The sequence below is a fragment of the Rhea pennata genome, chromosome 8 (assembly GCF_028389875.1).
Source record: "Rhea pennata isolate bPtePen1 chromosome 8, bPtePen1.pri, whole genome shotgun sequence".
Taxonomy (NCBI): Eukaryota; Metazoa; Chordata; class Aves; order Rheiformes; family Rheidae; genus Rhea; species Rhea pennata.
The window spans coordinates 16,953,701-16,965,993 of NC_084670.1; the positions used below are offsets into that span (position 1 = coordinate 16,953,701).

Below are 12,293 nucleotides of genomic sequence, written 5' to 3' on the forward strand. Positions count from 1 at the left end.
CATCTTTCTCCACCTGCAACCTCTGTCTTAGCTATCTAGCACAACTGGTGTTCTCGTAATATGTTTAACTCCTTTCATAGAGGCACCAAAATGAAGTTAAAGTGCCTTTTAAGAAAAATATGAAATCATGAAGTTCTTCCTTTCTCCTTACTTTTTACAGTATATGCCTCATCACTCATTCATAAGAATGATTAAATATTTTGAGACTGCTGACAGCCTCCTAATGAAAGTAAGGATAGAGTCTAATGACAGAAGGTTATCTAGCAAGGAGAGATAGGAAGCGAGAGGCTCCAGGCTGTGTGGCTTACACACCTGGGTGACAAGTGAGAAGGATTCACTCTCTGCTAAGAGGTCGAAGATTTAAGATAGGGAGACTATTAATCTTTTCTCTCTACCAATCCTGAAAAGCTGAACAGTATAGAATGGAGAAGCAGGCTAACTTAAAAATGACAATCTCTATTTGCAAGAGAAAAACAGAAATATTTTTTTTAAAAAAAAGGAAATGTAAGCAAAATTTAAAAAGAAGAATAACAAAAGCAAATAAATAGAAAATCCAACTCATCCTGAAAATACTTACAGGAACGCCCAGCATGCCAGGCTCACCAGGCAGACCTATAATTCCTGGTATTCCCATCTCCCCCTTTTCACCACCTTCTCCAAGTCGTCCCTGGTCCCCAGAGTCTCCCTAAAACAAATATTAAAGAAAAAAAGGCTTTAATCAAGATGCTACAGAATTACTTATTATTGAGAAAAAAGTGTTACACATGAATTTGTTGGACCTCCAAGTCAGACCAAAAGGTCACTAAAACTGATAGGAATCTTTCCAGTTTTGGATCACATTCCAAGTTATCATAAAGTCTTTTCTAGTCCTACAGATGTGTATACTCTCTCCTACAGCAAGATTTTGGTTTAGCCATCTCCAGCTACCTAAGGATGCCCTCTGTGACATAACCTGTCCTGGTGCCTGCTGCAGCTCCTGGCTTGATCTGACACACGGAGTGGGGCAGCCTTGGGCTTGCTGTCTTCAGCATAGAGGGCACTATGGAAGGAGGCTGTACTCAGTTCTCCAGCCTGTGTTTGCTCTCTCAAGCTGCACAACTTTGCAGTTATTACAGGGTAGTTATATGCCTAAAAGGCACAGAAAAGCCCACAAATTGGCTACCCCCTGCTAGAGCCTCGTGTGTTAAAACTATGCACACTTAACTGGGCTCTGTCGAGCTTGTGAAATGCAGGGGGCGGGGGGGGGAACAGATTTGGGTTTTTAAACTAATGACTGCTCTACATTTGCTTTAAAAACTGAAAGTACCTTTTGGCCATCTTTTCCTTGAACACCATCTTCTCCTGGAGGTCCTGGTTCACCCTTACAGAAAGGAGCAATTGAAAACAAAGTTATTACCGCTGTCTAAACTTCTCCAGATAAAAGTGTTGTGTTGGAAAATATCAGACTGTTTGGTTTTACACATACTCATTATGCTTTTCAATTTTATGAATTTTGGACAACTGCTATGCTGCTGTGATAATTCATTTCATTTGTCTTCATTTTTCACTGATTTAAAGTGGCAACATCACAGCCCTGTGAATCTGGAACGCAGGAAAATGTAAAAGACTATCAACATTAGAAAAACTGAGGCAATACAACAGCCATATAATGCTATAGATTCAGACAGCAGCACAGAGATCTCTTGGTTCCAGAGTGTATAATGTGTAATTACACTAACCTCAAATATATACCTATACTCTCCTGAAACTTCAGTGTTCATGTGGATAAGTGCTATATTGGTACATTTAATGACCCAATTTAGGGCCATGAAAAACTCATCACTTACCTATAGCAACTGCACCATGCTATTTTAGCTACCAGAATATTTGCCTTTCTCAGGCCTGCTCTTCAAAGACGCTGACCACCTGCAGTTTTTGACTGCAGATAGCGAAGATGCAAATAGCAGCTGCCCAGTATTAATACTATGGTATTGCAGACCAGTGTGTCCACTATGGACCACCATACCAGGAGTTATTCTTCTCCAAGGACAGGCAGAATTGTGCAGTCCACCTTGCTGGAGACTTCGGGCAGGAAGAGACTATGACAATTCGGAACTAATGGAACAAGGGAGTAGCTATATGGTAAAGCCTATGTCTGAAAGGATATGCTCTATACTCTTTTAAAAGCATCCTGGATAAAATCTGTCACTAGAATTGTAAAAACTTCAAAAGTAGGCAAGTATTTGGGACAGATGGGAGAGACAAGGTACAGAAAGAATAAATAGGGCCATGAGTGCTTGGTAAAATTGAGTGCTGAATGAGTTATCCACACCACCAGAAGCAAATCAGCTACGTTAGTGAGTGGTACAGAGAGATACTGTGCTCTGCTGAGGCTATAATGTGCCCATTACCTGATCTAGCTCAGGTATCCGTACACACCGTACACAGCATTATTTTATGCTGTCATCTTAACAGTTGGTCTAGACACCCTTGGATTTAGCTTTCTGTTCAAACCACTTGTTCACATGTCTCTTGGGGACGTACGACACTTAGATAGCTATATTTCAGCATTATAATCAACAACTGGATAAAATATTATCAGTGTTCTTTCTTGAAAGGTATAAGAAAGTAACCTCTTATTGAATTCTTTTGAAAAATTGAAGTTTTCTAACCTTTCTGAAACACTTTTAATACACTTTCCTTTTCAGGAGAAGTCTTCCATCCATTGCTTACCCTCAAACCTTGATCACCTGGTTCTCCAGGCTTCCCAGCAGCCCCAGTGTCCCCCTGGAATATCAGAAGAAAATTAAATTATTTGACTGTTAAGGGACAATATTTCTAACAGTGATAGGGCTTACAGATAATGCAGTCATTGTGATAATAGTATTTCTTAAGGACTCAGGACTCATTTCCTGTATCACTGCTTACTTGGCTAATGAATCAGAACACTACCAAGTACTTGGATTTACTTTTATGGAAATTGGAAAAATATATATAGCACAGAAGAAAGTAATTTCAACATTTACCTTTGCACCTGGTTCTCCCTGTAGGCCAGGTTCTCCCTCAGGACCAGGAGGTCCCTACAGAGTACAAGAGGTACAATTATACATGGTCACCAGTAACAATTTTGCAACTACCAAATAATGCAGCCAAAATACAAGCAGAAAAGCTACATGAGACACTAGCAAAGCTGCATGTCTGAAAAATAAAACTAAAGCGACACAGTTCTTTGGTCTTAAAAGAGATTGACAGAAGAGGAGAAAAGATGGTACAGGAGGAGTTCAGGACTGCATGGTGGATCAGGAATATATTGCAGACTCAGCAGCACGATTAAGCCTGTATCCTTCATCATAAATTACTAGCAGGCTAAGCAATAATCCATCTTTTGCAAACCTGACTGACAACTCTATCGTTGTTTAGGCTTGGAGCCAAGTAGATATACCTTTGGGAGAACAAATGTACACTGGTCTTCAGCCCTCAAGGAGTTAATGATATCAGATAACTTGTAGAGTTTACATTTAAATCTTTTCTTAACAGGCAGTCAGAAAAACTAGCTTCTGGATGACTGAGGAAGTGCATATCTTTGAATAAACTAAATCCCTTTTGTTCTGAGTGAGTTCATCCCTCAGCTACTTCATTGCAAATGCGGCTAATATACTCTGTCGTATTTCTTTCAAAGAGATACTAAAAAAATAAAAGCAAAGAATAGAAACAAAAGTTAGCAAGAAGACTGCCTGCAGCTGCTTTTCTTCTACCATTTGCAAAGACATATGATTAATGCTGTTCCAGTTGCAACCCCTCAGTCTTGGACAAGCTAATTGCAAGGAGAATGGTGCTTCCAAAAAAACCTCTGAACTTAACCTTTAACTTCTGAGTACAGATGTTATGAAAACATGCTTAAAAACAGTGCTCAAAACAGAAGTTGCTTATTTTAGACACTTCTTGTTGTAACAGCTATAAGGAATAGAGACTCTCAATAGCTCATAGTATTTAAGTCAGGTATAGGTAAAACAAAAATAGTTCCTGAGCACATTGTCCAGATAGAGTCTGTCCTTTGAGTGTCTTTAATAAGTATACACATAGATCCTTTAAAGCTTACCTCAAAACCCATTTCCCCAACAGGGCCAGCCTCTCCTGGTTGACCTCTTGGACCCTGGCATTAAACAAAATTTTGGATTCTTCATTCAGTTACGGCAGCACATAGACGATATTAAATTACACGGTACAGTCCTGATTTTGTCTCTGCACAACCCTGCCAACTAGGATAAGGTGTATTTCATTGTCTTTCCTCCCGAATCCCACGGCGCATGCAAGTTCCACAATGGGGTACAGTTAAGAGCACTGTAGATCTTATTGCCAGTCTTGACCCAGTAAAATTTCTGGTTTCAAAAGAATAGCACAGATCTCTTCTTTTAGGCCAAAAGTAAATTATCATCTAAACTAAGCTGTTCTCTTGATTAACTGAGACTTTGTTTAATTAAGGTTGGTCCACTGCTGTCTGGTTTGTTTTGTGGAAAAGCCTACAGTCTGGTATGGAATTAACTGAAAACAACTACTCTGTGCTTCACTTTACAGATTTAGCAATGTTTATACAGGACAATCACTGAGGTGTGACAGACTGCACACTGGAGCCTTTTTGGTAATAGTACGAGGCACTGTTCTTGTAAGCCATAGTATGAGTAATAAACTTATCGCAGTAACACCTACAGATCTTCTCTTAACACAGCACGCTCAAGTTCTGCGTACAAGTTCAATTGTCTGTATCTGTTCATGGAGCAGGATTTATATGTCTAGTGGGTATAGTTGCCTTTAACAGCTTATGACTGATTCCATAGCCACTGTGAATCTATGTCAAGACAAATCAAACCTTTGGATGCATTCAGTCTCCAAACTTTGAGAAAATTCACAGCTATTTATTCCTTTTGGATTCATCTCTGTTTAAAAGAGACTCTAAGCTTAAAACATATTTGTTACTCTATTATTCTTATATAAAGAAAAGATGCTGTGACCTGTATTTGCAATAGAAGCTTTTCAAGTAAATATCTACCGTTTCCCCTTTCAGTTCCTCATTACAGACTATCCAATATGGTTTTGCTGCTCCTGATGACCTGGCAGTGATAATGTAAGTCTGTTCTTCCTTTCTAGTATGAATGTAAACAGTATATACTGACAGAATTTCAGCAGTTGTGCGTATTTTACCCTACAGCTTCATTTAAGTGTAAGCAACAACTGAAACTACAGTTAATTTCCCAGGAAGAATTCACCTGGCCTAAATGCAAGTTCATTGGCTTTGGTTTGCAGCAGCTCCATGGCCTTCTACTATTCCAGTGTCCCAAAGCTTTGATTCAGGAGCCAAATATTTCTTCATAATATTCCCATGGAGCCATGTAAGCCTGCTGGCTTGGCAACATCTCTCTCACCTGTGACTCACAGGGAACTTCAGAAGTCAAAAATTTAGAGCAATATGGCGACCCCTTTTAACTATTAACAAACAATAATTCACAAACACGGATTTTACTAAAAGGTCTGACAAATAGGTAAAATAAAAGGTAATCTAGCTTAAACCTGTTGCTTAAACCTGTTGCTACAAGTTGTTCTAATTGCTTAATTTTCTCTGTTCTTCCATCAATAATTAGTGTTTCTCTGCTCTATGCAGAACTAGTGACAGGGCCAAAGAAACCTCCTCAGAAGCTGGTTTTTGTGCAGCAACCGGCTGATGGAAGACAAAGTCAAGCTGCTTGGATAAGCAGCTAAAAAAAAAAACAAAAACAAAAACAAAAACAAACAAACAAAAAAACCAACCCTCAAGTATTTCATTTTGTAATGTCCTGTGCCATTTCCCGAGCTGCTTTCTAGTTCCACGTACCATTATCCAGACAGAGCCATTTTACTTTTTCAGCACTTGAAAAAAATAGTGTCCTGCTCACAAGATAAACATTTCTTAATTGTAAGGTTGCATGTATATATTCTACCATGATGTGCACAATAAAAATGCAGGTTGCTCAAGAGTAGACTGCTTAGATTACACAAGGCTGGTAGTCATTCTCTCTCTCTCTCTATATATATATATGGGTGTGTGTGTGTGTGTGTGTGTATGAAAATTCAGGTTTGACTGGCAAATGGCAGGAAACATGTATGTAAACTTGGCATTGCAAGAATCCTCAGATGTTACAATGGAGAAATTAGATAAAAAGAAATTAGATAAGATAGATTAAATGATATGAAAGAGATAAAAGACAGGAATCCAATAATAAACATTAGAAAATTCATTTTTTGTTGACACATCTTATCCTCCTACGAAGCTGGCAACTGAAATGAGTAGGTAATTATAGTTAAAATAAAACATACTAAAATAAAACCTATTGACTGTTAGAATTTTTCTGTCCAAAAAACCTTCTGTAAGCATCTCTGTCAGCCTGCAGATCAGTACCAATAACAATAATATTTAATAATATTACACATAATAATAATTAGAACTAATATATTTGATATCAACAATTCATCTTCAATATTTAAGCCAACTATATTTCATTTGCCACACAAAAGACCTTTTAAGAAGCAACAAAACCATACAATTTTTGATAACTCTTAAGTTTCTGCACACAGAACAGCAGCTTTGTCCTAAGTCCTTCTAGGAAAGCACACACTCTTTCACCGTGTTTATAAAGTCTGACTCACCCCCAGAGATGGTGACATAACCCTATTCTTGTCATGACTACACCTTGCATATATTTGTTGCAGATCCTGCATGATCTTTTGTTACAATATTAGCCACATAAAAGTGAATGCGGCTTTGAAATAGTAATAATCACAACAGGAATACAGTCTGCAAAGGAACATCTGAAGTTTATTAGAACAGCCTCTTTTTTGTTGAAATTTTAACCTGTCAAATAGACGTGGCCCCCAAGCTCCTGAATAACCATCACAAATTTGCCTGTAAGAAATTACCACTTATATCTGTGTTTACACATACATTTGCATAATCCATAATACAGATGTCTATCTCGATGCAGTAGAAAGTCACATAATGTTGAGGTCAAACTCTGTCATGGTCTACTACGCTGTGCGCTCCTTACTGCGGCGCTTCCCAAAAAGCTCAACAGGGCTGCTTATGCCTGAGTTGTGCTAAGCAAGGGAGGCAGACTCTGGCCCTCTCGTTTTGGAACAATTACCTCATGATTCATATTTAACCACAGCAGACAACACCAAATATTGGTAAAACTGAGCTCAAGTTTCCAAAGAATTCAGTACAATATGTGGAAAAATTATTAAGCTGCCATAACAATCAACTCACTGGCTCTCCCATTGCTCCCCGGTCTCCTGTGGTTCCGGGAGGCCCAGGCAGACCCTAGAAGATTAAAATAAAATGAAATAAAATTAAAAAAAAAAAGATAGGAAACAAGCTGTTTCATATTCTGTAAAAAGCCACATCCTCTCTTATTTCTGCTTACTCAATAATTTGTTCATAAATATCCATGAAATATGCACAGCCTTTTCTTCTAGATACATGTTACCCAGCTGTAGGTCCTATGGCAGGTGAGGGAGCCCTGAGTGAATCCAGCCTCTGTTTCTTTGACACAGGGATGGCTCCTGGCTGACCCAGTATTTACCAGTTCCTCACTGTTCTCCCTAGCCTCATGTGTTGTTTGTGTGTGCAAACTGCGCCTGCCCACAAAGTTACAAGCAACCTGTGTTACAGCGTTCGAGATCATCAGTGAGGTTCACACCACAACGCGAGTGGTGTGGCGTAAGGGGCAAGCAGCCCTTTCTGGTCAACCTGGCTCACTGCATTTCTGTCTCATATCCTCTTCTAGAAACTGTAGCTGTATGAGTGCTAGAGTAGTACTTTGTACCCGAGAAAAACTGTACTAGTTCCCATCATTTCAAACTAAAGAGGTTTTGCTTCATTTATTTCTGTATACATAAACACATACACAAGAGTAACAACGGAAAATGAAAACCATTACGCCAAAAGAGAGAGGCAACAACCTTCCAACAACCTTCCAAATTTGAGCACAAAATCACTGACATTACTGCTTAGTTTTTCTACTTTCCTACTTTCTTCCTTCCTCTCTGAAAGTCTGCTGTAATTTGAATTGTCTGGTAACTATCTTTACAAAAGGAAGCCTCAAACAGAACATCTTACACTTCCATAGAAAGAAGACCTAAAAAAGAGGAATTTTTGTCTTTATACACAATATGCATTTTATATATTCAACCTCATGCTAATAGTACACATCTACTCTAAAATCTATCAGAGAACTGTATCTCTATGCCACGACGACTTTCCCATTAAAACTACAATAGAACTACTTCAACACACAAAGTAACTTCTAGCACTCTCCTACTTACTACAAGTGCTATTTTTTTCAGCTGCAATTGGCTATCATATTGCACTCTGGAAAATCATCCATGCAAACACTGGTCTAGGTGCGGACCAGGCTACACTCACACCTGCTCCCACTTCAGCCCGATTCCTTTATGACAAACACAAACTATATGGTCAGAGAAAGGCCTGAAGTTTTGTTTGCCTTGGTAGAAGTACTACAGCATTTCAGTACTTACTAGCACTCCTTGATCTCCTCTTTCTCCTGGATTTCCAGCCTTACCCTGATAAAAGATAAATATTGAAAGACAATGTTTGCTTTAGATAAATTCCAAATGCAACCCAGAAATTAATAGAAACTACATTACACCTTAATACAAAGATTGGCTCTGATACTTACAATGAGTCCAGGGAGTCCTTTCTTTCCTGGATCTCCTCTTTCTCCCTGATAAATAATCAAAAATGTGAGAGCTCTATGTGCATTTGCTAGACAAGCTGCAGAGCGTGCACATGATGTCAGTTTAAATGCAGGGTAACACTGCAGAGATTGTAGCTTCAGGCTCAGATATGCATAAATCGTAATAAGGAAGTACTTTAAGAAGGCAGAAGCTTGCTGGTCTCCTCTTACATAAAATAGAAACTTACAGCTCCTGACAGGCTTCACTTTTCTTGTCTCGTGTGTCATCAGCTATCTGAACATTTTGTGCACTGAGCAATGCACTTACCTTAATGCCTTGTGCCCCTACTTCTCCTGCAGGACCATCTGGACCTCTTGGCCCCTGAATATTAAACAAGTGATTTGGGATGTTAATTCCACGTTATTTTTGATTATCATCAGGAGAGATACAACATAAACCTTAGGAGAGGGAAACAAAGTATTTTGTTAGCATATACTCTGAAAACCCACAGGATGAAAATCAATTTTCATTGTATGTTAAGTGTGAAATACAGCATCAAAGTCTGTAAAACCAGTTTCCAGTATGCTATAATATAAGCTTAAGAAGAAAGCTCTTCCTTTTTAAAATTTTATTTATATTTAAACTAGATAGTTAGGGTCTCTGTTGGACATAGTTTGCAGGCAGATATTTTCCACTCTCTTTTCTATCCACTTCGTATGCATGCAACAGACATATTTACAGGAGCGTTTACAAAAGTATTTACAAGAATATTGGTTATATGGGGTGCTTTCTTTTGAGTAAGTTATAAATTGTACATGCAAAAATCCAGCTTGCCAGTAAGACTTTTATTTGCCTGTTTTAATCAGTTTTAGGCAAGATTAAAACCGACTTATGACCTCAGATAGCGAGCTGCTGTATTGCTAGGCTAAAACATCTACTGTAAATTGACAGTTTAAAATCAATATATGAAAAAAGATAGACTTTTATTTTACATTACTATATTAAAATTTAGCAAATATTTACACTCAAATTGTACAGAAACAATTGTTTAAGATCAGATATCCAAATCCTTAATTGACAAGCAAAAAAGGTACCTAAAACAGATAGTGAGCAAAACAGAAAATAATGTTTTATCTGGGCTCACTGAGGAGGCTATTTCCATAATTCTAAATATAAAAACTTCTTGGATACTGAAAATAAAACTAGTTAATAAAAATTTAAAACAAACAATCACTTTAAAGTAAGAACTAGGTGAACATCAAGATGATGGCGTCAGGTCTTTACAGCAGTGCATGGTGAGAGGATGAGAGACCCCGGCCTTCCTGGCAGCATCTGGGCTATGATGTGCTGGCATCATCAGAGGGAACTAGCAAATTGCTATCGCATGCCTAGAGGAGAATGATCTGTATTTTCAAAGCACATTTCTGAGATGTAAAGTGCCCTACATCACGTGCCATGGTTTTTAATATAGGGCAGGCAACCATGTCTGATTTCCAGAGAGTTGTAATACTGTTCTAATAGGCAATAATAGGGCTTGTGTAATGACTTGGTTGGAAGAACATTTGATTTTAGATTAGTCTTTTCCTCAAAAATGTCTGCAACTTCTATGTCCCTCTTGTCTTTTTGAGACAAAATATCACAGAATTTTATTCTCTGACTTGGATTTACTGCAGCATATCCAAACTTGTGTCACCACAGATGACAAGCACTCACTCTCTCAGGAACATCAGTGAAAGAAATGGCTCATTGGTAACTTGGGAACAGTGTATATCCACAATCATCTAGGCTTTCCTTCTGAAATGGAAATCTCTTACAGAAAGGCCTTCTCTGTGAGCTGTTACAAAATTACATCCTCTGGTAGAGCCAGAAATATCCCATGAGAAGCTTATCCATCAGCATTTCAGCACTTCCGTGTCTGGTCAGCACTAGGAAACACAGAAACCATAGGAGATTGAAAATGAACGGGCAGGGAAAACTGCCTGAGTACTTCTGATACCTCAGCAGCTTTGGACACAGCTTCTGTGAGGCAATCCTTGTGTTATCCAGGCCACCTTCTGTTTGGACTGAGCATTGACAGGCAATTTTTCAAGCTAGTGGAGACAAGAGGGTACAAAAGAACATATTGCTAGTTGCTGCAGGGCTGTTGTTGAGGAAAGGCCCATTCAAAGACTACTGAAGTCTGTGGAAAAACTCCCGGCTAACTTCAATGCAATTGCAGATCAGATCTAAAAGATGCCCATTATTTTCGAAGGTGAGGTACACCAACACAAAAATTTCATGACTGGGCCTCAGGTTGTTATGTAACTGCGTAACCTGGATTATCGAATAAATAAGCAGTGTAATTCAGAAGAAAACTAAACATTTTGATCAAATGAATGTCAGGTCACTTCTTTGCACTTTTTGTTTAACTGATATCTATAATGCACAAGAACTATGTTGTGATGAAAATTCCAGGCAGACTAAGCAGGCTTATCTTGAAGTCCCACAATCTGATACTGATTTCAGGTGAAACTTCTCCAAGAACAAATGCTAAGGGGACAAAGGCAGGTGGAAATTCAGAATGTTAAGTCAAGATGCTGCAGAATAATTTCAGTATTTTCTAGACTTTTTATATACATAACCCAAGACTTGTCTTTGTGCATCCTGCCACAGGGCTGATGGACTCTCAAGATGAAATACTAAAGGAGGAAAAAGGACACACATTGATTCTGTAGATTTGTAGAATAAAAAAAAATTGTTGCTAGGTTTTATCTTTTTTCATAAAAAGAATACTAAGAGAGAAATTCATCCAACACTGCGTGACTTCATTTTCATGAATTCATAAAAAGGGTCACAACCCACAATCTGAGAAACAGTCAAGCCAGGAAACTGAACAAGTTTCTCAGTCTGTGTTACATTAAATGCACTGAAACCTTTCTGCAAGTCCTACAGACACTGTCACTTCAGTAGGGCTGGAATCAACCACCCAGTCATTTGGAAGAGAATGACGACTGACTTGATCACCAGTAATGAAGTGCAAAGGCCTACTGTTCAGAACATCAACCTTTTACAAAGTAATTTTGAAGTGAAAACAATATAAACCAACAAGATGCTCAACTTTTGGCTCTGGGCAATGCCTTCCTGCAGCCTACGTTTAGCCTGACATAGAGGAGGGTGCAGGAACCCACATAAAAGGCAATTTAATGTTCTAACTAAAGCACACCATAACATCCCTGTAAATAGTACAGTGTGACTCATTATTGGCACAGATTATTTGGATTTGTATCATTTCCTACTCCAGCTAGTACAGAATGAGATACACACGATTTGCCTGCTGTTATTTAATTTAGGTTGCAACAGAGCTAAGGAATAGAGCTGCCAAATGATTGCTACTTCTCTCTCTTTTTTTTTTTTTTTTTTTTTTTTTTTGGCATGGGTTCAGCTTTGTTTCTAAAATGGAATATACAGTGTTGAAGATTCAAAGATAATAAACCGAGAAAGTTCCTCTGAAAAGGCAAATAGCATCAATCAACTCTTCTTTTTTCTTCCTCGTCCTGCCTCCTACATGTAAGGAGAATGGAATGAAAAAACGCACTGCTTAGCTATTTCTC

The 12,293-nt window shown here is 38.4% G+C and overlaps 1 protein-coding gene across 1 annotated transcript in view; it reads right to left on the minus strand.

The window, feature by feature from the left end:
• The window catches only part of COL24A1 (collagen type XXIV alpha 1 chain), a 146,641-nt gene that overhangs the window by 32,741 nt on the left and 101,607 nt on the right, over positions 1-12,293 (minus strand). Inside the window, exons 29-37 of the mRNA XM_062581626.1 lie at positions 9,031-9,084; positions 8,706-8,750; positions 8,545-8,589; positions 7,274-7,327; positions 4,079-4,132; positions 3,006-3,059; positions 2,713-2,766; positions 1,307-1,360; positions 578-685 (exon numbers count right to left, since the gene is read on the minus strand). Of these exons, the coding sequence (XP_062437610.1) occupies positions 578-685; positions 1,307-1,360; positions 2,713-2,766; positions 3,006-3,059; positions 4,079-4,132; positions 7,274-7,327; positions 8,545-8,589; positions 8,706-8,750; positions 9,031-9,084 (522 nt within the window). The remainder of the gene's footprint in view (positions 1-577; positions 686-1,306; positions 1,361-2,712; positions 2,767-3,005; positions 3,060-4,078; positions 4,133-7,273; positions 7,328-8,544; positions 8,590-8,705; positions 8,751-9,030; positions 9,085-12,293) is intronic.